The 27,020-nt window shown below is 44.6% G+C and overlaps 1 protein-coding gene and 1 pseudogene across 5 annotated transcripts in view; both read left to right on the top strand.

Annotated features, from left to right (window-relative positions):
* LOC124003550 (ras association domain-containing protein 5-like) overlaps positions 1–19,068 on the top strand; it is a 51,466-nt gene extending 32,398 nt beyond the window's left edge. For 2 of the 5 annotated variants that reach the window (XM_046311894.1, XM_046311896.1), the window contains exons 3-6: positions 15,646–15,759; positions 15,876–16,206; positions 16,329–16,444; positions 16,680–19,068. In XM_046311894.1, the coding sequence (XP_046167850.1) occupies positions 15,646–15,759; positions 15,876–16,206; positions 16,329–16,444; positions 16,680–16,823 (705 nt within the window). In that variant the 3' untranslated portion in view covers positions 16,824–19,068. Of the gene's footprint in view, positions 1–6,632; positions 7,302–15,645; positions 15,760–15,875; positions 16,207–16,328; positions 16,445–16,679 lie in introns of those variants that run through there. The other 3 variants (XM_046311897.1, XM_046311898.1, XM_046311895.1) reach the window with 3 other exon arrangements.
* A 2,270-nt stretch (positions 19,069–21,338) lies between these two features.
* On the top strand, positions 21,339–25,183 carry LOC124004193 (annotated as a pseudogene).
* Positions 25,184–27,020: the final 1,837 nt, after the last annotated feature.

The following is a 27,020-nucleotide window of genomic DNA, read 5'->3' as shown; positions in this document are numbered from 1 at the left end:
GTGCATGCTGGGAGTGAGTCGTCAAGCAGGGGAGTGATTGTGAGAGCGAATGGAATTTCTTTTTCACTCTATCGGGTTGTTGTATGTATATATATATATTGATTAGGTTAGTTGTTTTAAGGGTATCTTGTTTAAACTATCACTAAGCACGTATAGGGGTGGTGGGATCTTTGAGGTTGGTGTTTCGCGAGGGCACAACCAGCGGGTGGGGCTGGTTGTTATGGCCACTCGTGGAAATGGAGAGTTTGAAAACTTAGTCGGAGGCATGGAGTAAAGATTCCTGCTGCGACAGGGTGTTCAGTGGAAGAATGTAGCTTGGCTGTGGGTGCTATCATTGGGTATGATAGCATCAAATCAACCTCAAGGATGAATAGCGCTGTAGTGATATTCTTAGATTCAATTGAAAAGGTGAATAGAATAGTTGAGATGGGTGTCGTGTTGAGAGAAACACAGACGTCGGTATTTCCGCTTATGAATCCGGCGAAGAAAGTCATGCTTTCTAACGTGCCACCATTTGTTAGAGATGAAGTGTTATGGCGAGAGTTATCGCGCCATGGTCAAATAGTGTCTACAATAAAGAAAGTTCTTTTTGGATGCAAATCTCCGTTGTTGAAACATGTCGTGTCTCATAGGAGACAAGTGCATATGATTTTAAAAAAAGAAGGAGATGAACTGGATTTAGTTTAGCTTTAAGATTGATGGATTTGATTATGTCTTCTTTGCATCTACTGAATCAATGAAATGCTTTGGCTGTGGAAAGAGGGGCATTTGGTGCGTAATTGTCCCGAAAATGAGCGCTGAGCCTGGTAGTAGTTTTAGTGCGAGTACAACTAACGCACCACCGCGAAGGGATGAACATGCTAAGGGTACAGGAGAAGAGAGAAGGTGGGCAGATGTGGTTGGAAAAGGAGGGAGAGGAAGGCAGTGTGGATACGGGGGCAATTGTGGTAGATCAGAACAAAGAGGGAGGGGAAACAGTAGGCGAGATTGCGACTGCCGTCGCTGAGGTGGTGCTGGAAAATGAAATTGGAGGTCAAGAGGAGATTGAAATAACGGAAAAGGAAGCGGATGTTTTCAAAATACCGAGGAGTAAAAGGAAGAATGTAAGGGGTGGTGAAGGGTCTAATTCTAAGAGAAAGGTAGAGTTTGATAAATCAATTGAAGATGAACAAGGTGTAGAGATGGTGGAGTATTCTTCTGGGAGGATAGTGAGAGTGAGTCATCTGACGCGTCACAACAATATAGTGAGATAAATGGGGTGGAAGGGAGGTATGGGATCGAGAGGATACGTCAATTTTTGAAGTTGACAAAAAGGGAAGAAATATATGCAAGATTACAATGTAACTGATTTTTTCCTGAACGTGAATTGTTTATTGAATCAGCAAAGTTTCTGATGTCAAAAATTACAGGCGGAAGTTTGAAAAGCCCTGAAATTGCTAGACTCAAGAAAGTGGTCACAAGAGTGATAAGTGATGTAAATTCTAAAGAAAATGAAAGAGTTCAGTTGCAGTCTTAACTCTGTAAAGAGATGTGGTGGCTGGATCGTCCTCTGTATATTTTTTTATCCATGAGCAGTTTTAAGATTTCTTCTTTAAACGTAAATGGGGCAAGAGATGTAAAAAAAGAGCCATGGTGTATGAGTTAATTAGGGAAAGGGAAGTGACATAATTTTTTTACAAGAAACGCATAGTAATTTGGAAAATGAAGTTATGTGGCAACAGGAGTGGGGGGACAGTGGTGTGTAGTCATAAAAACTCAAAAAGTGGGGGTGTGGTTATTTTGTTCTCAAAAGGGTTTTTGCCGTTGTCATATGAGGTTGAAGAGGTAGTTGAGGGAGGTTATTAAAAGTTAGAGCAAGGTATGAAAACATCACTATGTGTCTGATAAATGTATATGCCCCAGTGATGACAGTTGAGAGGGTATGTTTTTTAGAGACACTATCAAATACCATTGAGAAATGTAACAAAGAAGATTATTTGTTTATTGCTGGGGATTTTAACTGCACAGTTAGTGATTTAGATAGAAATCACCAAGAACCTCATATAGCCTCAAGGATGTTTTTAAAACGCCTCATTGTAACAAATGAATTGTGTGATATTTGGCGGAGTCAACATGGAGGAACAAGGCAGTACACCTGGGCGCATGTGAGAGAGAATATCATCTCTATGGCCAGGTTAGATAGGTTTTATGTTTTTGAGCATCAATCTCAGGTCTGTAAATCAAGTGTGATAACTCCAGTGGGGTTTTCTGATCATTGTTTAATAACAGAGGTGGTGTTCATTAACGATGTAAAACCCAAAAGCGCATACTGGCATTTTAATATAACTTTATTGAGTGATGCTCACTTCAGGAACTGTTTCAGTTTTTTTTTGGGAGAGATGGAGATCTCAAAAAGCCAGTTTTGTATCCATTCAACAGTGGTGGGATATAGGGAAAATCCAGATTCAACAATTTTGTAATCAATACACGAGGAATGTCACTAAAGATATCACCAGATCAATGAAAGCCCTAGAGATTGAAATAGTGGAACTCATGACATTGGTTGAGACCACAGGAGATCGAGGCCATACTCAGGCCCTCAAGAGGAGAAAAGCTGCATTGGTAGACCTGCTGGGTATCAGAGCACAGGGGGCACTGGTGAGAAGTAAATTTCAGGGAATATCTGAAATGGATGCCTCATCCAAATTTTTCTTTGGTTTAGAGAAAAAGAATGGACAAAGAAAAATTATTCATTGTCTCAAATCAGCTGTTGGACAAGAGCTCACTAGCCCTAGTGAAATTAGAAAGAGGGCAGTAGAGTTCTATGCTGAGCTCTACAAATGTGAGTACAAAGAGGACAAAACAGTGACACAGCAGTTCTTTGATGGCTCCCAAAGGTGGCTGCAGAAGTTCAGGTTGAGCTTGAGCAACCATTGTCTTTGCAGGATTTATACACTGCATTAAAAGGCATGGAAAATGGAAGGGCACCAGGCATTGATGGGCTTCCCGTTGACTTTTTTAAGTCTTTTTGGGCTATGTTGGGAGAGGATTGGTTAGAAGTAGCTAATGATAGTTTAACCGGAGGGTTACTACCAATAAGCTGCAGAAGGGCTGTCCTCACCCTACTGCCCAAAAAGGGTGACCCAAGGGAGGTGAAGAACTGGAGGCCGGTGGCTTTATTGTGCACTGATTATAAGATATTGTCAAAAGCTTTGTCCAACAGGCTGAGGGAGGTGATGGGGCAAATCATACATACGGATCAGTCCTACTGTGTTCCTGGCAGGCAGATAGGGGATAACATTTCTCTGATTCGTGATTTTTTGGACGTCTCTAGGGATATTGGGTTGGATGCTGGTCTAATTTCAATTGATCAGGAAAAGGCATTTGACCGAGTTGAACATCAATACTTATGGCACACACTTGAGGCGTTTGGGTTCAGCTCTGGTTTTATTGCCATGATCAAGGTGATATATGGTGACATTGAAAGTGTATTGAAAGTTAACGGTGGTTTGAGTGCTCCTTTTAAAGTGTGTAGAGGTATTAGGCAGGGATGTTCTATGTCAGGAATGTTATATGCCATTGCTATAGAGCCACTACTAAATAGCATTAGAAGTCGCATTGCAGGGTGTGCTTTTCAGAGGATATTCCTCTATTCGTCTCTCAGCCTATGCTGATGATGTAGTTGTGCTAGTGAAAAATCAAGCGGAGGTGGATAGCTTGAGTCTAATTGTTGATCGTTTTAGGGGAATATCCTCTGCAAAGGTAAATTGGGAAAAGAGTTGTGCGTTACAGATTGGAGAATGGTCTGGAGGGATCATGGCTTTGCCAGGGGGCTAGAATGGTGTAAAGGAGGTTTTAAGTATCTTGGAGTGTACCTAGGAGATGAGGGGACTATGGAAAAAAATTGAGTGGGGTGGTTGAAATGGTGGAAGGGAGGATGAGGAGATGGCGTTGGTTACTATCTCGTATGTCATATAGGGGGCGCACTATTATAGTTAACAATGTGATTGCATCTGCACTGTGGCATCGGTTGTCAGTTTTAGAACCACCATCTGGCCTTCTGGCTAAGATACAGGCAATTATTGTGGATTTCTTTTGGGATAAATATCACTGGGTTCCACAAAGTGTTTTGTATTTGTCAAAAGAAGAGGGGACAAGGTCTTGTACATCTTGCTAGTAGGGCTGCTGCTTTCCGGTTTCAGTTTATTCAAAGGTTGCTTTATGGACCGGAAAATGTGGTGTGGAGAGGGGTGGCAGGTCTTATATTACAACGGGTTGGAGGATTAGGTTTAAAGAAGGCTTTATTTCTGGTTGATAGTAGCCAGATTTCTAGGGAGAGAGTACCTCCGTTTTACAGAGGACTTCTCAGAGTATGGAGCATAATGAAGGTGTCCAGACGAACTTCAGCGGAGTCAGTGCATTGGCTGTTGGAGGAACCTCTGGTGTATGGGGCAAGACTGGATTGTACAACTGCAGCTGTTCCACATTTCTCCAAGATTCTGGTGAAGGGGAAAATCATCACCTTAAGACAGTTAATGGCCATAGCTGGGCCCGCCTTAATGGATGGAAGACGGGTGGCAGAACATTTGGGGATGAGGTCGGAAAGGATTGTCGGACAAATGCTGGGGAGCTGTAGGAAGGCTCTGTCAGCGGAAGAATGGGGTATGCTTAGTAGCCACAAGAAGAAGGTACAAGATGAAGACGTCTCATTTCCAAGACTAGGGATTACACCAAATATCCCAGAGTCAGAAAGAAAGGCGTTATTGCTGGATTTGAGAGGGTTGGAGGAGGTGGGTTTGGATGAGGTGAATGGGAAGGACTTGTATAGGGGGTGTGTCAAGGTGTTGAATAAAGATAAATTGAAAAATAGAAAAGACACTCCATGGAGGGTAAAATTGGGCATTGATGACAAGGTAAAGCCAGCATGGAGAGCACTGTACAAACCACCGTTACAAAAGGGTACTGGTGATATGCAATGGAGGGTTTTACATGGCATCATTGCAGTTAATGCTTTTGTATCTGTTATTAATTCAGATGTTAGAGATGGATGTCCTTTTTGTAATATAAGAGAAACCATTTTTCACTGTTTTATGGAGTGTGAGAGGATAAAACCTCTATTGGAAATGCTGGAATCTTTGTTTAAAGCTGTAGGGGAATTTTTCAATAACACGGTTTTTATTTTGGGGTTTCAATATAGTAAACAACAGAAAAGAAAATGTCAAATGTTAAATTTTATTTTGGGACAAGCTAAGATGTCAATTTTTCTGAGTAGAAAACACAAGATAGAAACGGGATATGGGCAGGATGTAAGATGTGTTTTTAAAGGATTAGTAAAAGCAAGAATAAAAGTAGATTTTGAGTTCTTTTCAGCTGTAAAGGATCTCCTATTATTTGAGGAGAAGTGGGCCTACGAAAGAGCGCTTTGTTTTGTAGAGGAGGGGAAATTATTTTTTGCCGATGAAATAAGTTGAATGTATATGTTATGTATTTATTTTTATTTAGGAATTACATTTGTTTTTTCATTTCTGAAAGGGCAGTGTGTCATTTGTTTTTATGTTAACACTTGAGTAAAAAATAAAGGTTTTATAAAAACTCAAACTCTCTCTCTCTCTCTCTCTCTCTCTCTCTCTCTCTCTCTCTCTCTCTCTGGATTTCAATTTATGGGGCTTTATTGGCATAGGAAACATATGTTTACATTGCCAAAGCAAGTGAAATAGATTTTAAACAAAAGTGAAATAAACAATACAAAAATATCAGTGAACATTACACACTTACAAAAGTTCCAGAAGAATAAAGAAATGTCATTATGTCTATATGCAGGGTTGTAATGATGTGCAAATAGTTAAAGTACAGAAGGGAAAATAAATAAATATAGATGGAATTTACAATGGTGTCTCTCTCTATTAGAGGAAGTGGCTGGGCTGAGCAGGGTGCCGTTGCTTGCAGAATGAGAAAGAATAGAGGAGGGGATGAGAGGAGAGGGTGTTTGTGTAGCTCGGCGGAGAGAGAGAGAGAGATCTACAGCTTTTCTGCCTGTTTCTGTGAAACAGAGAGGAGAAGAGTAAGGTTTTCTCGTTCACAAGCTTATCTGTGTGTGGCTGCAGATGAACTTGCAAACGTCAGATGCCTGCAGCAGCCAAGGTTTCTTCCTAAGAACCAGGAACACTGCAGCACAGGGACACTGCAGCACAGGGACACTGCAGCACAGGGACACTGCAGCACAGGGACACTGCAGCACAGGGACACTGCAGCACAGGGACACTGCAGCACAGGGACACTGCAGCACAGGGACACTGCAGCACAGGGACACTGCAGCACAGGGACACTGCAACACAGGGACACTGACCTGAACTACAGCTACCGGAGTGTGTTTGTGTGTGTGAGAGAGAGCCTGTCAGAGTAATTGATGTGTGAGCGTGTGCCTGTATGGCTAAGCAGCAGTAGCCTGCTAGAGTCATTTGTGCTCTTATCAGCTGTTCAGTACACACGGCGGTAGGGTAGGAGGGGGTTGAGGAAGAAGTGTGTGTGTGTGTGTGTGTGTGTGTGTGTGTGTGTGTGTGTGTGTGTGTGTGTGTGTGTGTGTGTGTGTGTGTGTGTGTGTGTGTGTGTGTGTGTGTGTGTGTGTGTGTGTACATGTGTGTGTGTGTGTGTGTGTACATGTGTGTCTGTGAGGCATTCTCAGGTGAGCAGTGCTGTAATTGGAGACTAAGCTTTGATACTCTGACTCTGTGACACCGGCATGTGTGTGTGATACCGGTGTCAGAGCACACATGACAGGAGGAAGTGACACAGCTCTACTCGCGCTCTCCGATTTCCTGAAGCCTCTCTGGTGGAACGCTGTACGGACCCAAATCTAAGCCGACCTCCCCTCCCCTCTCTCTTCACCCCTGATCCTGTAGTCCAAGCCTATCTGGATAGCTACAGACACAGGACTGTGGACGACCGGCAGTGGATGATTGCATTGAGAGAACTGAGCAATACTTGGACTGTGAGCTTTAGTGGTGTGTGTCCGTATACTGAGCTACCAAGGGACTGGCTGTGGATTCAGAGTGGAAGTGAAGAGCTCTAGGACTGAGCATTGTGAACAGTGTGTGTTACTGAATGCCTCTACAAACAGAGAATCCCCTCCTTGGGAACAATCAGAATTCCTCCTTCGGTTCTGCTGGGTGTCTATAGGCAGCCGAGGGCTCGTATTTAACTCCTAAATGACTGGCAGCAACAGCATGAGCAGCGGCTACTGCAGTCTGGACGAGGAGGGAGAAGACTTCACCTTCTTCACCGCAAAGACCACCTTCTTCCGCCAGCCCCCAAAGCTGGTTAAGGTACGACACAGATAAAGAGATGGAGGGAGGGGTTGTGTCAGTTTTGATGTCAACAATATTCAGCTGAAAAAGGAGAAGCGTTGAGCTAAGAGGAAGTAGGCACTAGAGTTCTTCACAGGTCCAAAAAGTTCCAAAATGAGCCTGGGGCTTTGCATAAATATTTTTGGGAAATATAGAGACCCGTTCTGAACGGACCTGGGGACAACTAGCGAGGTTATTTATCATCAAATATGATTACGTAGTACCTGTCTTGACTACATGAAATGTTAGCTAGCTAGGCTAACTGGGGTTGCAGTGCATGTGCTTTCTATCCTACAGTTACAAACCACAACAACTCCATTCAGAATATGTAGCAGCCTACCTGTTGGCTCTTGGTTGTTGTAGTCTATCCTTCTCCTTTAACTTTAATTCCGTCTTTTTTAATTGCATCTTCCATTGATTAGATATGTCCTATCTTTTGCCACACAAGGAACGAGGCAATATGGCTGTAGCCTATTGCCGCTTTGATGACTGGCCAACAACAACAACAAGCTCCACTCTCGTGAAAAGCAAGAGCAGTAGTATAAATGATAAACTGTCTACTGTCAGTCATGTTCGGATCTGTACGGTCCCTTCCAGATAAGTCAGTTAAAGTTGAACATACCTGAGACAATCATATCAGATCCAACCCAGACATTATTTAGAATTCTGGATCCAGACCCACTCGGGTCCCGGATCGTGTCTCGGTATTCGGGTGGACCCTTGAAGACACACCCCACGCCTGTTTTACTGTGTGTGTGTGTGTGTATGCATGCTTGCATGTGTGTAACAGTATTGCTGCCATCCATCTCCTCGCCCCTACCTGGGCTCGAACCAGGGACCTTCTGCACACATCAACAACTATCTATATAAAAATATATATGCCATTTAGCAGACGCTTTTATCCAAAGCGACTTACAGTCATGTGTGCATACATTCTACGTTTGGGTGGTCCCGCGAATCGAACCCACTACCCTGGCGTTACAAGCGCCATGCTCTACCAACTGAGCTACAGAAGGACCCACGAAGCATCGTTACCTATCGCTCCACAAAAGCCACGGCCTTTGCAGAGCAAGGGCAACTACTACTTCACGGTCTCGAGTGATGTCACCGATTGAAACACTACGAGTGCACACCCCACTAACTATTTAGCCATTTCACACTGGTCACATGTGTGACAGAGATCCTTAATAATCAATCAGCTATCCATGCAGCCTTGTAGGAGCGAGACCTTCTAGGACAGTTCTTCATGACTTAGATCTGAACGGGCTGTATAGGAGCAATATGTTAATGGTTCCATCAGCTGTTGTCGTTGTTTCCTTAGTAACAGGAAAGTTAGTTCCATAGTCACACACCTGTCCTTGATTGTGAGATTTTCTTAAGGGCTCGCTCTCTCTCTCCCTCTCTCTTTCCCCTTAGAATAGTTCAGCTGGACAAGGTAACCGTAGCAACAGCGGATCTCACGGATTCTGCTTTGAGTTAGAACTCCACAGGACACACATATACACACTTTCATTTTTACACAGCGGTGGTGCCGTCTTCCACCAGAGAGGGGAATGTTTGAGGCTTGTTTGTTTGTTCATATGAATAGTAATCAGTTGTATAACATAGGACTGTAACTGTGTAGCTGCAGATTTACAGAATAGTAGGTACTACCAGAGCCATGGATTTAAATCAATGGCACTGGGTTCAACATGTTAGTGCAGAAAACGCCTCCACACTCTACTCTCACACACCCACTGGGAGATGGTTCTCAAGGCTTTTAATGGACTGCATTTCCTTCTCTCTCATACTGTACACACTCGTACATGCACACACACCCACACACACACACACATACACCTACACACACACATATTGCAGCGTATGGAGGGAAGTGTTGCTGATTAGAACAGAGGGCATAGAGATTCTGTTGTTTTAGAATCAATCATACGCTTACACAGACATTTACACAGACACTTACACAGACACTTACACAGACATTTACACAGACATTTACACAGACATTTACACAGACATTTACACATACACTTACACAGACACTTACACAGACATTTACACAGACACTTACACAGACACTTACACAGACATTTACACAGACACTTAACACAGACACTTACACAGACACTTACACAGACATTTAACACAGACACTTACACAGACACTTATACAGACACTTACACAGACACTTACACAGACATTTACACAGACATTTACACAGACACTTACACAGACATTTACACAGACACTTACACAGACACTTAACACAGACACTTACACAGACATTTACACAGACACTTACACAGAGGCCTTTGTCAGTGTTATCTTAATACCTGCGGTGCTTCTGCTCTCTGGTTTGGAATGATCACAGTCACAAAATAATTCAGACCCAGCCCGTGTTTGTCTGTTTGTGTAGTTTGGGTTGCCAGGGTGGAGACTCTTGTGACCCAAAAACAAAGGACCCAGTCTTAAACCATGACTGAAAGGTATCAATTCCCCATATACTGCAAGAATGATTGCCGTGCTCTAGTACTTCTGTAGAAGCAGTCGCCCTGTACAGGAAAACCACCCTGTCACCCACTAGCGATTGAAAATGAAAAACAGACACGCAAATATATACGAAAACCACAGTCTTCCTGTACTCTCTGACATAATCCACTAATGTTTGTGTTGCAGGGGTGGACTGGGACTGAAAATCATCCCTGGCATTTTTAACACACCAGGCCCCCGTTATTAGCCAGCTAATGATAATTTTGCGCTAAACGCCCAAGTTAGACAGGCCCACTGAGCTAAAAATTGACCTTCCCATCTGACATTTGCCCGAAATGCCAGATGGGCAGTCCACCCCTGTGTGTGTCACTTTACTCTTCCTGTTGTCTACAATGGCGCCAGCCACATACCTGGAATCAGCTATCCAAACCCCGACCATAATGTGGGAAACCCTACGTCAGGATCTAGGGCCGTTTTCCTCCTACTCCCAGTCCTACTATTATTCCTCAGACATTATATTATTTTTAAACATATATACACTACCGTATGTCCTTGTTTTTTAAAAAGAAAATCAATTTTTTTGTCCATTAAATAACATCAAATTGATCAGAAATACAGTGTAGACATTGTTAATGTTGTAAATGACTATTGTAGCTGGAAACAGCAGATTTATTATGGATTATCTACATAGGCGTACAGAGGCCCATTATCAGCAACCATCACTCCTGTGTTCCAAGGGCACGTTGTGTTAGCTAATACAATTTTATCATTTTAAAAGGCTAATTGATCATTAGAAAACCATTTTGCAATTATGTTAGCACAGCTGAAAACTGTTGTTCTGATTAAAGAAACAATAAAACTGGCCTTCTTTAGACTAGTTGAGTATCTGGAGCATCAGCATTTGTGGGTTTGATTACAGGCTCAAAATGGCCAGAAAAACACCAGTCTCAACATCAACAGTGAAGAGGCGACTCCTGGATGCTGGCCTTCTAGGCAGAGTTCCTCTGTCCAGTGTCTGTGTTCTTTTGCCCATCTTAATCTTTTATTTTTATTGGCCAGTCTGAGATATGTCTTTTTCTTTACAACTCTGCCTAGAATGCCAGCATCCCGGAGTCGCCTCTTCACTGTTGACGTTGAGACTGGTGTTTTGCGGGTACTATTTCATTAAGCTGCCAGTCGAGGACTTGTTTGGGTGTAAAGCAAGGAGAGACACAGAGAGAGAGTGTGTGTGTGTATATTTGTGCCTGGCGCTTTCTGATCACAGGAGAAGAGAGTGGGATGAGGGTGCAGATATAACACTGGATGAAAGTATGAAACCAGAACCATGCACCACGAAACACAAACACACACACACACACACACACACACACAAAACCACGTTCTATGGTATCTGCCTTGAGGAAATGAGGCATGGGTTATAGCTTCCACACGGAGTTGTGCCTGTCTCTTCACACCACTCTCATCTCCCAATCTTTCCCTCCCTCCCACCCTCCCTCCCTCCCTCCCTCCCTCCCACCCACCCACCCACCCACCCACCCACCCTCCCTCCCTCCCTCCCCCTCCCACCCTCCCTCCCTCCCTCCCTCCCTCCCTCCCACCCTCCCTCCCTCCCACCTACCCTCCTCCCACCCTCCCCTCCCTCCCACCCTCCCTCCCTCCCTCCCTCCCTCCCTCCCTCCCTCCCTCCCTCCCTCCCTCCCACCCTCCCTCCCTCCCTCCCTCCCTCCCTCCACCCTCCCTCCCTTCCACCCTCCCTCCCTCCCACCCTCCCTCCCTCCCTCCCACCCTCCCTCCCTCCCTCCCTCCCTCCCTCCCACCCTCCCTCCCACCTACCCTCCCTCCCTCCCACCCTCCCTCCCTCCCTCCCTCCCACCCCCTCCCTCCCCCTCCCTCCCTCCCTCCCCCACCCTCCCTCCCCTCCCCTCCCTCCCACCCTCCCTTCCACCCTCCCTCCCTCCCTCCCTCCCACCCTCCCACCCTCCCTCCCTTCCACCCTCCTCCCTCCCTCCCTCCCTCCCTCCCTCCCTCCCTCCCTCCCTCCCTCTCTAATGTGATATTCACTGCTCATTGTTATCTCAGCTGTGACAGCTCATCTACAGAGGTTAATTCGGCTATCAGAAAGATGGGGAGCTAAGTGTGTCTCCTCTCCTGTGTGCTTCCTCTACCGCAGCAGTCTGCTCAGGGATCAATGGTTTGGTAAACCGCCATCATACCGCAAGAGGAATTTGGTGTTGCTTCGGTAAAGATGACTTGTCTGAGAAGAGAGTGCAGCCTGGGTTAGAGTTAGGCAGTCAAGTATCGTGACGCATGTGCTCACAGACACTTAAAGGTCTGTCTATTTCAGAATGTTCTCTTTTCTGGTGCCCTTCTATGACACTGAAGTGCTGGAACTTTCTGTATCACTTCATTTACATTATTGGGGTTGTGGGGAAAGTTGAGTAAAGGTTGAATGTATGTGGTGTATAGGCTACAGTAAAAGGCCTGAATCTGTTTGCGGTGTTTCTGGGGTGACACTGCAGCCTCGGATGACACTGTGTTTTCCCATGGAGGGGTTCTAGAATGTTCCCTAGCTGTGTGAAGTGTAATCTACTGGTCTGTGCTGTGTCTGGAAGTATGTGTTTAGAGGTCTCCTCTGTACCTCTTGTAAAGCTAAACCACCATGCCGCTCAGACAGTTAAGGTCAGACAGTTGTCCAGTCAAAACAGGACAGGCCGTGTGTGTGTGTGTGTGTGTGTGTGTGTGTGTGTGTGTGTGTGTGTGTGTGTGTGTGTGTGTGTGTGTGTGTGTGTGTGTGTGTGTGTGTGTGTGTGTGTGTGTGTGTGTGTGTGTGTGTGTGTGTGTGTGTGTGTGTGTGTGTGTGTGTGTGTGTGTTGAGAGTGAGTGGAAACTCCTGTGTCAGTGTGTTTCTGAAAGTTAGCACCCTCTGCTGTTTAGAGTGATAGCAGCCGAATGAGGGGAATCGTCATGAAACCATCCGAGAGGAAGTCGAGGTGTCCTCGGGTCTAAGTCAATATGACTGCTCTCTTTCTCAACTTTGTTGAGAAACGTCCACTTGCGTGTGTGTCAAAGGCTGAGAGCATCTGCTCCTCCGCCCGCTGTGACATCCCCCTGAGTGATCACATGACCTTTCCCTGTCTGATCCTGTCAACGTGAGAACAACAGCAACATCTCATGTGTGAGCCATGTCATGTGCACTTTCCCTGACTGTGGATGTTCCTGGGAGCCCTGTGGGTCTGGTTGTGGGTCTGGTTGTGGGTCTTCTCTCCTGGTTCACTTCCTCTGTCCCTGAGCTCTGTGTGGGTCTTCTCTCCTGGTTCACTTCCTCTGTCCCTGAGCTCTGTGTGGGTGTGGTGGGCCTTGGACCGGCAAGGGTGAAGGGTCAGTATTATTCTACTACTCCATTGTCACTCTCTCTTCTATAGGAATACACAAAGGGGAGGGAGGGCACTATATTTAGCAGCTAGCAAACATTAAGACACAAACACAGGAATTCCTGAGAGATTTGATTGTTTTCCAGAACTAAGAAGTAGTGAAGGAGGATTTTACAACGGTGACCCTTGAATCCACCACCACATTCCTCCAAGCACATCTGTATTCAGACAGATATAGGCCTATGTGTGAGGCAGGTGTGCGTCTTCAACGTGCTTCTTCTCTATGCCAAATAGCAAGCTATAGGAATATGCACACTATCTGCAGACATTGTGTTGCACATAATACAGTAATAATGCTGTGCCAATCGTCTAGCTTCTGTGTCACAGGGATTGTCATGCTGTTTCAAGGTATTTTGGGGCACCAGGTAGTCTAGCGGTTTAAGAACATTGGACTAGTAATTGGTTTGAGTCCCCGACCTGAATAGGTTAAAGATCTGTTGACGTGTCATTGAGCAAGGCTCCTGGAAGTCACTCTGGATAACAGCGTCTGCTAAATGACTCTATTGTAAACTGTCTTTGTGTTAAAGTGGTGTTTAGTCTCGTGGTCCTTCAGAAATCATCCGTTTCTGACATTTAGACCAGTTTGCCCAAACTCCCTCTGCATTCTCCCTTCATTAACTCTAACTCTTATGTCAAGATGAACACACACACATTAAACCCTGCCATGGAAAGGTGCCGCACACACACTGAACACACAACAAACACAACTCTCCACCCAAGAAGATGTCCTTATTCATATTCATGGAGGAGGAGAGGAGCAGAGTGAAGAAATGAGAGACAACATCCTGTTCAGACTGATCCTGCTCTCTGTCTCTGCTTATGCAAGCAAAGATATGCTGCACACACACAATGGAGAAGACGACTGTACTGAATGAAGCAGACACACTCCCCTCACGCCCTGAGGACTCCCATACATAAATGTATCATTCTCCATACATCTCTTTTTCTCTCGGTCTTCCCCTCTTTTCTCTCTCTCTCTCGTTTTTCTCTCGGTCTTCCCCTCTTTTCTCTCTCTCTCTCGTTTTTCTCTCGGTCTTCCCCTCTTTTCTCTCCCTCTCTCATTTTTCTCTCGGTCTTCCCCTCTTTTCTCTCCCTCTCTCATTTTTCTCTCGGTCTTCCCCTCTTTTCTCTCTCTCTCTCGTTTTTCTCTCGGTCTTCCCCTCTTTTCTCTCTCTCATTTTTCTCTCTGTCTTCCCCTCTTTTCTCTCTCTCTCTCGTTTTTCTCTCGGTCTTCCCCTCTTTTCTCTCTCTCTCTCGTTTTTCTCTCGGTCTTCCCCTCTTTTCTCTCTCTCGCTCTCTCTCTCTCTCTCTCACTCACTCACTCACTCACTCACTCACTCACTCACTCACTCACTCACTCACTCACTCACTCACTCACAACCGAAGTCCCAGAAGAATAGAGTGAAAAGGAGGAGAAGAAGCCAAACAGCATCAGAGGATGCATCTAGAAATAACCCAGTCAAACTGTGTTGCTCAGCAACCATGCCTCCACTCTTCCCTCCTCATCTCTCCTTCTCTCCCCCAACCTCATGATGAGCGAGTCTCAAGATGAGTCCTACAGTCACACTGCATGGGGGAGGTGGAGGTTTGTGCTTTTCCGTGGCTCTAGCAGTGGGAGAGATTGGAGATTGGATGGGTGGAGGGAGGAGAAGAGGAGAGGATGGGTGGATGGAAGGGAGGAGGAGGATGGGGGAAGGGAGAACAAATGGAGGAGAAGGGGGAGGGGAGGGAGGGAGGACAGGTGGGGGGAAGGGGGAGGGAGGATGAATGGATGGGTGGAGAAGAATGGAGGGATAAGTGGAGGGAGAGGAGGAAGAGGAGGGATGGAGGACAGGTTGTGGGGAGGGAGGATGAGGAGGGGAGGAAGAGGATGGCTTGGGGGAGGAGGGCAGGAGGATGTGAGGAAAGAGGAGTAGGGCAAGGAAGAGAATGAGAGGGAGGAGGGGAGAGGGAGACAAAAATGAAGAGTCACGCAACATTCTATAAATGTTTTAGCCCAATAGGCAATGTCCAGAAGCCTGTGTGTGTGTGTGTGTGTGTGTGTGTGTGTGTGTGTGTGTGTGTGTGTGTGTGTGTGTGTGTGTGTGTGTGTGTGTGTGTGTGTGTGTGTGTGTGTGTGTGTGTGTGTGTGTGTGTGTGTGTGTGTGTGTGTGTGTGTGTGTGTGTGTGTGCTTGAGAGTGAGTGAGTGGAAACTCCTGTGTCAGTGTGTTTCTGAAAGTTAGCACCCTCTGCTGTTTAGAGTGATAGCAGCCGAATGAGGGGAATCGTCATGAAACCATCCGAGAGGAAGTCGAGGTGTCCTCGGGTCTAAGTCAAAATGACTGCTCTCTTTCTCAACTTCCCCCTGTACTGCAGTTCCTGTTTCTCACACAGCCTGTTGTCTGTCTCTCTCTGTGTGTTTCAGCAGAATGAGGTCAAAGAGGAACAGGAGGGAGGACCCAAGGCTCTGTCAGAGAAAGAGGTGCGTGCCAGGATAGAGGACTACAACTCTAACGTCTCAGAGAATGGCATGAATCTGGTGAGTGCTACAACACGTTACATATACACATGGGTACTAGTGTGAAGTATTCAATCTGATTTGACCAAAATTGACACACAGGCATCTTACTCTCTCTCACTCTCTCTCGCACTCAGGCTGCTGATGGTTTGTACACTGGCTTCATTAAGGTCCACCTCAGGCTGAGTCGGCCAGTCACGGTGCTTGCTGTGGAGGGTGCGGGATTAGAGGAACTGTCAGGCAAGCCAGACAGACGCGGTCGACCAATGACGGTGTCAGAGGGCCAGGGAGCGGGGTTGAGTGACAAGCGGACGTCGTTCTACCTTCCCAGTGACTGTGTGAAGCAACTCCACATCAGTAGTACTACCACAGTCAGGGAGGTCATACAGGGCCTGCTGAAGAAGTTTATGGTGCTGGATAACCCACGCAAGTTTGCCCTGTACAGACAGACACACCGCGATGGACAGGGTGAGTTATATACACATATACTTTCTGGTCCTACTGAGTGTAGGTCTGAAAATATCTGATAATATGCTAATAGCCTGGATATGGAACATGATGTGTCTTTCCTTTGCTGTGTGTCTAAGTAGATCTGTTCCAGAAACTTCCTCTGGTGGAGTGTCCTCTCTGTCTGAGACTGGTGGCAGGGCCAGACCCTGAGCTGCTCAGCTTTGTCCTCAAGGAGAATGAGACCGGAGAGGTGGAGGTAAGACACACACACACACACACACACACACACACACACACACACACACACACACACACACACACACACACACACACACACACACACACACACACACACACACACACACACACACACACACACACACACACACACACACACACACACACACACACACACATGCACACATACTGTGTGTCCTAAAACCATTCTCTTTAATATCACTAATACATCTCTCTCTCTCTCTTCCTCTCAGTGGCATGCGTTTTCAGTTCCTGAGCTGCAGAACTTCCTGGTGATTCTGGAGAAGGAGGAGACTGAGCGTGTGCGATTGGTGGAGCAGAGATTCACAGCTTACCGACAGAGATTGCAGAAGGCACTATGCGAGCATCAACCCTGATCCCTCACCCTTGATCCCTCATCCCTAATCTCTCACCCTGACCCTTCAACCCTCACCCTTCTGTTGACCCAGGGAGAGACAGGAGACCACTGAAGCTCACAGACTACTATTCTCCCCTCATTACACGGTCAGCCCCCCTCCATGGAAAGGGAAAAGGGGACTGATTAAAGGGTGAGTGGGCAGGATTCTGGAACATAATCAGTGTTTCCCTGGGAGGTGAAAGACACGATGAACTGACGGACCCTCTGGGCTCATATATCGCATTTTGGTCTGACAATGTGACCTGATGGGGCCTCCTAATGTTACATTGAATCTCAGTTTGGTCTGATTATGTTTTCAAGATTATACTGCTGCTGCTGCTACTGCAAGTGTTACTTATTTACTTACTTATGTATTTACTAAGGCATGAGTCTCACCCTGCTCTATCTGCCCCAGCGCCCCTGCATAAAGATTCAGATGGGCTAGAACAGACATTACCATTCAAAACAACGCTCCATGGTGGATGGATCATTGGGAATGTTCCATTACTTGATGTTTACGATATCAACTCTCAGGTCGTCCCTGCATGCCTTCTGTCCAGGGTCGAGGGTAGGTTAGAAGGGTAGGAGACGGGTGGGTATGCTTGAGTTGCGAAGTAGGGTTGAGATGCTGGGGTAAAGCTATGTTCGTCTTCATCTTCAGACTCCTCTCATATCAGTCCCAGGGATGTACACCAGTGTTTCTCATAGAACTGCTCTGCTGAGCTAAGGAGGCAACAGAAGAAAACCTGAGCTCTCTAATCCTAATTGATTTATCCAGCGCTGAAATAACCCCTCTATCTCAGGCGGCTAACTTTCACTTAATCCTGCATCTCCATCTACCTTGGGTAACCATGCTAGTGTGGGAGGTGTTGTGCAAATAGATGTGTATATCATAAATAGATGCTATTCCCATAGACACTAGTCTCTTCAGATAGCCATTGAGTACCCTGACTACATTCACATAAACAGAGACATATGTCTTCTGTACCTGTTATTCATTCACCCATCCTACAGAAGCTATGTCTTCTGTACCTGTTATTCATTCACCCATCCTACAGAAGCATACCGTATGTAAACAATGAGTAGATTTCTTCATTGCATGAATCATCTGCTGGAGTTTAAATCATTTTCAAACAGTTGATGTTTTGACTCTTCATATACTCTTCACCCTTCCCTCATCAATAACCTCTGACCTTTATCTCCTGAACCCTAACCTGGAAATGTACATTTCTCCTGATGGAAGACTGCTTTGCTGCTGTTCCCAGTGTCTGTGGAGAAGATATGCAGCTGTAGCTACTGTTGTTAGAGGCCTGTTAGAGCCAGACACTCTGTGCTGCTGTGATGGGCCCCTGAAGCCCTGCTACTGAGCCGACTGTTACAGGACCGAGTGAATGAGGAACTGATGCTCAAACACTGATTAAGGGTCAAAATGTCATCTGCCAGTAGTTGTTCCTGGTCAGTTCATGTAGTTGGGAAAAACTCCTGTTCCTATAGTTCATTGAGCTGAGAAACCCCATTCTGGTGATCACACCAAAGTTAAGAGGGACAGGGGCCGTGGGATATAGCTGACTGAAAAGATGACGTATTGTAGGAAAATACTTTTTTGCACACTAATTCTGGCCACAGATTGGTCTGCCAGTCTGTATAGTATCCTAGAGAAGGAGCATGAAATTAGTGATTTTTTCTTTCATTTTTTTAAGGGAAAATGATCATACAATTAATGTTTATCTGAGTCTGATGCATATGTATATATGTAAACATTGGAGGACAAATTATTATTATTGATTATAACTATTGTTAGTTGAATTGGTGTGTGCGTCTGGGCTGAAGATAAAGGTATAAATGTTATATGATAGTTCATATCTATGTATTCCAGTCAGTCTCTCTCCTCGTCCAAAAGCACATGCCTTCCTGATGCTGAGCCCCTTCATCAAGCCTGTTTTATTCCTGCCCTCACAGGGCTTATAGAAGCCACACAAACAGATCTGAGACCAGACTACATGTCAACGATGGAAACCATAAGATTGTGTGTGTGTGTGTCTTTGTGTGCTTACATCTGTGTGTGTGTTATTTATTTTATGGTTCACCCCCTTCGGCTTGGTGTTAAGTGTCAGAGGATGTGGGCAATCAATGCTTTCCAATAATCTCTTAGTTTGGTTTATCTGAAGAATCAGATGTGTATATAGATATCTGTAAAGAAAATGAAGAATTAAATAAATGTCATCCTTTAATGAGTCTCTCTCGTCTCCTTTATGAGTTCATTCTCACCGTTTTCTGTTCCGGAAAGTCCCCTGGGTACAGTCATATCATACCTCATGTGTGCTGTTCACTCTGTGCTGCTGGCTTATGTCCCTGTTTATGTAGTCGCCAGGCCAGCTTCCTCTCTGTCGGTGGTGGTTCTGCAACTCCCCAGAGTTCAACCAGCTCCTTCTAAAAGGCCTCTTTTAGTTTCCTTTCCATGAATGAAGAGTCCCAAATGGTTTCCTGTCTGCTCCAGAGGTGTGCTCATTCAAAAGCAGAGTTGGAGAGAAAGTCAACTGTATTATTTATACTGTAGATAAGTATATATTTTTTGTGTGTTCGCGGTAACAGAAGAAGTGCGCTTTGCTCCTCAAATGTTTTGTGTATGGAATGTTTTGTGTATGGAAAGTGTTGTGTATGGAAAGTGTTGTGTATGGAATGTTGTGTGTATGGAATGTTTTGTGTATGGAAAGTGTTGTGTATGGAATGTTTTGTGTATGGAATGTTTTGTGTATGGAAAGTTTGTGTATGGAATGTTTTGTGTATGGAATGTTTTGTGTATGGAAAGTGTTATGTATGGAATGTTTTGTGTATGGAATGGAAAGTTTTGTGTATGGAATGTTTTGTGTATGGAATGTTTTGTGTATGTATTTTTCTAGCAGGGCGCCTCTTAAAGGGGTTATCTCTTGGGTTGCCATGAAGTGGATGCAGATGATATACCTGAAGGAGGTGAAGTGATTGGTGAATGTTGACTGACCTGTATAGTGGATGGAGTAAGGAAACCTACTTTGTCCATGGTATTGTTTTTGATGAGTTAGGCTTTATGAGATAACCTGTAAGAGCTTTTGTGCATGAGAATATCGTATGCCAGTGGAGGTTATATGCTGCAACTGTGGTGGTGAGCATGCACCTGTGTCCCTGAATAGCCTTGTTAGTGTGAAGGAGACAGAGGTTGTTTGGAGCTGGTGAGAAGAGTGGAAGAAGCGAGTGGCGTTGAAGGCGCAATGGTAATTGAGACTGCACCAATGATTGTTTTTTTTCCTCAGCAATTTGAGGATCCTGATATATTTAATGATGGTATTTATGAATAGACATAATAAGACATCAATCACGTGACACCATTCATTCCTATGTGAAAACTTAATAGCACATTGAAGCCAAATTAAGTCAGTTCAGATGGCGTCTCATGTAGAAATAACATGCGCAGTTTGAGCTACTCCAGGAAGTGATGTTCCAGGCTAGCTCTGTGCTGCCTCCTCTCATTGAGTAATGTTGCTTTCAAGACAACTGGGAACTCAAAAAAGGCCGGAAAGTCTAAGATCTAGAAAGATGCCAGAGTTTCCGATTTGGAATTCAGAGTTTTTTTCCCCACTCAGAGCTAGTTTTTTTCCAAGGTCCCAGTTGCCTTGAACACACTGATGTCGGAAGTTTCCGATTTCAGAGTTTCCAGTCGTTTTGAACATGGCATACATAACTCAAGTTGAAGGCCGTCCGGGGTGATGCAGGATGCCATTAGCAACAAATTATTCTTATAAAACTTCTTCTGTGTGCAATTTTAAAATAATCGGTTCAAAGACATACATCGGGTGTATTACTGGTACCACGAGTGTCCTCTAAACATTTTTTTACTCGAAGATTGACATTTTTCCATTCACTATTTTGGGCGATCCTGTTTTCTGCTAACAATGCATCGTCGGCCTTGAACTTCCGTGACTTCAATGAGAGAGGGCAGTCGTTCTCCCCTGGATATATTACATGTGAAAAGGGTAGACTTTGTAGCATTTATTGCAATGCTCATAAACTGCACAGCACAAAAGAAGAAACAACCGGAGAAAATGTGCAGCAGAACGCTTTTTGGGTTGAGCCTGTGTAAGGAGGTCTTGAATTGGAATGTGACTGAAGGAGTGGAATGTTTATGAATGTCTCTATTTTTGTATTTTGGGTGATGTCGTTTTTTCGCCCCTTTCATACAATGGGTATGTTTTCTATCGTTTACCACCCGTACAGTAGGTGGCAGAATGCACCTCTAACACTTATTTCCAGACCCCCTAATACCATAGTATAAGAAGAATTGAATGCACACTTTACGATTAGCTTGAAAAACTCGCGGATATTATTACAAATATTGCCGCGTAAGTACGTCGGCAGATTGAGTTGTCATGTTCGTGAGGAAGACATCCATGTTTTTAGTGGTTACTGGAGGTTGATCTGAAGAATGAGTAAGTTAAGGTGTTAGCTAGCTAACATGGGCGAAATGGCGACTGCTGACTGTAGTAGCCAGATTGTCAGCTGTTGTTGACATTTTGCCAACACAGTAGACCTACTGACCCGTCCTCAGCATTGCTCCGTCTTCTCGCTCATGCACGATCTAGTGTTGCAGGTACGGCTTTGTGGAGTTCGATGTGACGCCGACGGAGAACGAGTCATCATTGAGCACGCTCGTGGTCCACGCAGGGGCCGTGGGGGTTATAAGGGGCGGAGCTGGACGTAGTAAGTGTACTCTACATTTGTATAAATGCATCACATTCGACTTTTTTTCTCAGGTATGATGACGTGGAGTTCCAGCAGGGGGCAGTAAAGTCATGAACACAACACTTCGATAGCTCTTCCAATGATACTAGATTATTATCTGTGGCTTGCAATTTGGAGGCCCACTGAAATAATACCTATGTAGCCGTATAAATTAAATTTGAATCAAGCACAACATTGTTTCAAGTTGTATTAGTAGTATACGGGTATGCATGTTATCCATCCATCCAACAAAATGCTTACTTGCAGCTTCATTAAATATTAGAAAGTGTTTTGTATGTATGCAGTGTCTTGTTTGCTGAAATTTCCTCTCAAGCCATTGCTGATCTTTTATCCCGTGAAAAACACAATTTGATGCTGTTGTTGAACATACGGTTTGGGTTGGGGGTGTTAGATGTGGTGTTTACATTTCAGCTGTGTTGCTTTGCTTTATGGCATTGGAACACACTCAATAGTCTTTTTTTTATTTGTGTGTGTGTAAACAGCCCAGCTATGATGTAAACTAAAGGATATATGACCATGCAATATGTTCAGGTTATCATTTGACTTCAACATTAACAAAGTCCTTCATGTTTCAATTTGAAAGAGGCCACTGCGGGCATGAGTTCGTATCCCTTGAGGCTAAGATGACTGGTTAAGATGATCGCCTGTCCCGTTTTGCCTTGGCTTTCACTTTAATGTGTGTGTGACCTTTGACGTATGACCTCTTGGTTGACCTTACCGGAAGCCATGATGACTGCAGCCTTTTGCCAATAGACAAAGGTGATGGTGAGGAATCCCATTGGTTTTTCTGTTTAAATAAGAAATATCGCAAAAGGTTAAAGCCAAAAAAACATGTTGGCGTATGTTAGCTGACTGTTAAACAAGAGAGCCGTTTGCATCCATTGTAAGTCATAGGATATTTGTACAGTGGTAGATTTCTGTCAGCTTCTATGATATCAGTTGGTAGTCGTAGATACCCCCCTTTTTTAGTATTGTTGTTTTGTTGTTTGGTTGATGTGATGTTTACTTTTGTATTTTATACATCAAAATAAATGTTAAATTGAGGTTGAATCAAGGAAATGGGCATTTCTCTTCTTGAGCTTGTATGCATTGAGCAGGAATGCTCAGACTGCATCCAGTTTGCTATCACAGTGCCATCTGTTTTGTCACCAAAGCCCCATATACATTTACATTACATTTACATTTAAGTCATTTAGCAGACGCTCCCACCCACCACTGCGACCTGTACACTCTCATTGGCCCTCGCTACATATTCGTCGCCAGACCCACTGGCTCTAGGTCATCTTTTGGTCTGCTATGTAAAGCTCCGCCTTCTCAGCTCACTGGTCACCATAACAACACCCACCTGTAGCACACGGTCCAGCAGGTATATCTCACTGGTCATCCCCAAAGCCAACACTTACTTTGGCCACCTTTCCTTCCAGTTCTCTGCTGCCAATGACTGGAACGAATTGCCAAGATCGCTGAAGCTGGAGACTTATATTTCCCTCACTAACTTTAAACATCAGCTATCTGAGCAGCTAACCGATCACTGCAGCTGTACATAGCCCATCTGTAAATAGCCCACCCAATCTACCTACCTCATCCCCATATTGTTTTTAATTTACTTTTCAGCACACCAGTATTTCTACTTGCACACCATTGTTCATCTATCACTCCAGAAGTAATTTGCTAAATTGTAATTACTTCGCTACTATGGCCTATTTATTGCCTTACCTCGTCACACCATTTGCACACACTGTATATAGACTTCCTTTTTTTCCTCTATTGTGTTATTGACTGTACGCTTCTTTATGTACGCTTCCATGTGTAACTCTGTGTTGTTGTTTGTGTTGCACTGGTTTGTTTTATCTTGGACAGTTCGCAATTGTAAATAAGAACTTGTTCTCAACTGACCTACCTGGTTAAATAAAGGTGAAATAAAATAAATCGGTCCACATAGGAATAAAAGTCCAAGGACCAGTTCTCGTAGACCCCATGAGTTTTCACCCCCACTGTGCCATACTGACTGACGGTCTTGTCCGTGTTCTTTTAAAGACGGTAGTGTTTACAGCAGCCGAAGCCCCACTGGCTGGGATACGTATTGGCCACCTGTATGCACAGAGTACCGCCTTATTGTGGACAGCCTCTCCAGTCGCTGCAGCTGGCAGGACCCAAAGGTGAGCACTGTGTGTCAAGTCTCCATCTTTCTCTCAAAACGGGTCAGAACAAGTTATTTGTTTCAAGCACAAAAAAATGTGCCTGTTATTAATTTATACAATATATTTTTGATTGACAGGACTTCATGCGCCAAGCTGGTTGAGATGACATATACTGACGCTCATAAGGAGCGGCCCAACGAGGGGGTGATTGAGTTCTGCTCCCGCTCGGACATGAGGGCCCTGGACATGCTGGATGGCACCAGAATCAACGGGAGGAAGATCTGCCTGGTGGAGGACAAGCCTTGCCACCGACGCTCCTACTCTGGCAGCTGCTCCTGGTCAGGATAGTCCTGGGCCTACCACATAAGGCAGCCGTTGGGTCCTGTGGAAGTGGTGATATGTTTAATTAGCTGTTTTTCTAGTACCAAAGCTGATTAGTTATCCAGGCTTACAATGTGTTTGATATCCCAGGTCTCATAGCAGACGTCACTTTCGCAGCAGGAGCAGAAGTTTTGGCAGCCACTCCAGGTCTCGCTTACGGTAAGAGAACTCCACTTCACATGGCTGGAGTAGCTACATAGATGAATACTTAGTTTATCCCAGAGAGGAAATGTCATTGTAACACAACTAGTTTTAATTTGTGTGTTTGTTCTCCACAGGTCACACTCGTAGTACACACCGCTCTCGATCCAGGTCCAACCAGAAATCACGTTCTAGATCCGGGAATTCCCACCTCTCCAAGTCACTCAAATCCCGTTCCAAGTCCCGCTCACGTTCTCGCACCAGGAAGTCATGTTCTCACTCCCACAAGTCTCGTACCTGCTCAGTGAGCCTCAAATCCAGCTCTCACTCTGACGCCCGTATGTCTCGCTCCAAGAGCTAGTCTAAAGTCTAGTCTGAGTAGGAATCCAGAAGCCACTCCAAAGAGAAGTCTGTCAGCAAGAAGTCCTAGAGTCGCTCCCCGATCCCCACAGAGAATGGAAACAGAGCGTGCCCAGTCCGCCTCCAAGTCTCCCTCCCCACAAGAAGACCATCACAAATCGAAGTACCCCGCCATGCACTCAGTCTCTCGCTCCCCCTCATGCTCTAAATCCTTCTCCCGTTCCTGATCCAGGTTGACTTCCAAAAATGTAATTGCTCTTGTTTTAGTAGGAAGTATGGAAGATGGTTTTAAAATAATTTACAAATCGAATGCAGTGTTTCAATTTGCCCCACTATGAGCATTTGGTTTTATTGAAGTTGGGAATGTAGTGCTTTTTAACATTGTTTTTAACTTTGCATGAGAACCAGGATGAAAGATTGTAGATTGCTGTGGAACGCATTGTAGAGGAATTGTTCTCAATTTCCTTATCTGTATGAGATTGCTTATGCTTCATGTTATAGTTACTGGTTGATGTTTGTTTCAAGAGGAAATTATTGATTCTTATTTGTAATCTCTTCCTCGCCATCTTCTGCATTGCTTTGAAACTCTCCTTCCAGACCCACATCAAACATCTCCAATCCAAAGTTAAATCTAGAATTGGCTGCCTATTTCGCAACAAAGCATCCTTCACTCATGCTGCCAAACATACCCTTGTAAAACTGACCATCCTACCAATCCTCGACTTCGGCGATGTCATTTACAAAATAGCCTCCAATACCCTACTCAACAAATTGGATGCAGTTTATCACAGTGTCATCCGTTTTGTCACCAAAGCCCCATATACTACCCACCATTGCGACCTGTACGCTCTCGTTGGCTGGCCCTCGCTTCATACTCGTCGCCAAACAGATTTGCCAAATGGAGGTAGAGGGAGAGCTTTGTATGCGTCTATGTGTGTGGAGTAAAGGTGGTCCAGAGTTACTACAAGGAGCGCCGCCACTGGGTGAGTGTTTTCTTGTTTGCTTATGGCGGAATACAGCTCATTCAATGAAGTCTTAGTGCCAGCCTCTGACGGTGGTAGTATGTAAACAGCTACATAAAATACAGATGAAAACTCTCTAGGTAAATAGTGTGGTCTACAGCTTATCATGAGATACTCTACCTCTGGCGAGCAATAGCTCGAGACTTCCTTAGATATCGTGCACCAGCTGTTATTTACAAAGATACATAGTCCACCGCCCCTTGTCTTACCAGACGCCGCTGTTCTATCCTGCCAATACAGCGTATAACCAGCCAGCTGTATGTTGATAGTGTCGTCGTTCAGCCACTACTCCGTGAAGCACAAGATATTACAGTTTTGAATGTCCCGTTGATAGTTTGATCTTCCGCGTAGGTCATCTATTTTATTGTCCAATGATTGCACGTTTGCTAGAAGAATGGAAGGAAGTGGGAGTGTATTTGATCGCCTACGAATTCTCAGAAGGCAGCCCGCCCTCCGGACCCTTTTTCTCCACCTCTTCACGCAAATCACAGGGATCTGGCCCTGTTCCCGAGAAAGCAGTATATTGTTCTCGTCAGACTCGTTATTGGAAAAAAGGGATTCTGCCAATCCGTTTTTTTGTTACAAACAAAAAAACATAATCGGTTGGGGGCACTTAAAACGTCTGCCGCCTTCTCCGGCGCCATCTTATGTGTTATAGATGGATGGAAGAAGTTAAAAGTTTTACTTTACTATTTAAAGCAAAGCAGTTACATATAGTCAAAGTTAAAGATGCACTATGCAAAAATCGCTCTGCCACTTCCTGGTTGCTAAAATGAGAATAGTTCGCTTAATTTCAGTTTGTGACAAAACAAGCAAAACAAGAAACGTCCCTTTTTCAGGAACATGTCTTTCAAAGATTTTTTGTAAAAATTCAAATAACTTCACAGATCTTCATTGTAAAGGGTTTAAACACTGTTTCCCATGCTTGTTCAATGAACCATAAACAATTAATGAACATGCACCTGTGGAACGGTCGTTAAGACACTAAAAGCAAGAACTGGCAAACCTGGTGCAGTCCATGAGGACGAGATGCACTGCAGTACCTAATGCAGCTGGTGGCCACACCAGATACTGACTGTTACTTTTGATTTTGACTAACCCTTTATTCGGGGACACATTATTCCTTTTCTGTTATTCACATATCTGTGGAACTTGTTCAATTTATGTCCCAGTTGTGGAATCTTATGTTCATACAAATATTTACACATGTTATGTTTTCTGAAAATAAACGCAATTTAAAGTAAGAGGACATTTCTTTTTTTGCTGAGTTTACCATAAGCCAACGTCGTTTTAGAGAATTTGGCAGTATGTCCAACCGTCCTCACAACTGCAGACCATGTGTATGGCGTCGTGTTGGCG

This window comes from Oncorhynchus gorbuscha, linkage group LG18, assembly GCF_021184085.1.
Source record: "Oncorhynchus gorbuscha isolate QuinsamMale2020 ecotype Even-year linkage group LG18, OgorEven_v1.0, whole genome shotgun sequence".
NCBI classification, from domain to species: Eukaryota; Metazoa; Chordata; class Actinopteri; order Salmoniformes; family Salmonidae; genus Oncorhynchus; species Oncorhynchus gorbuscha.
This window is presented reverse-complemented; position numbering and strand designations above follow the sequence as displayed.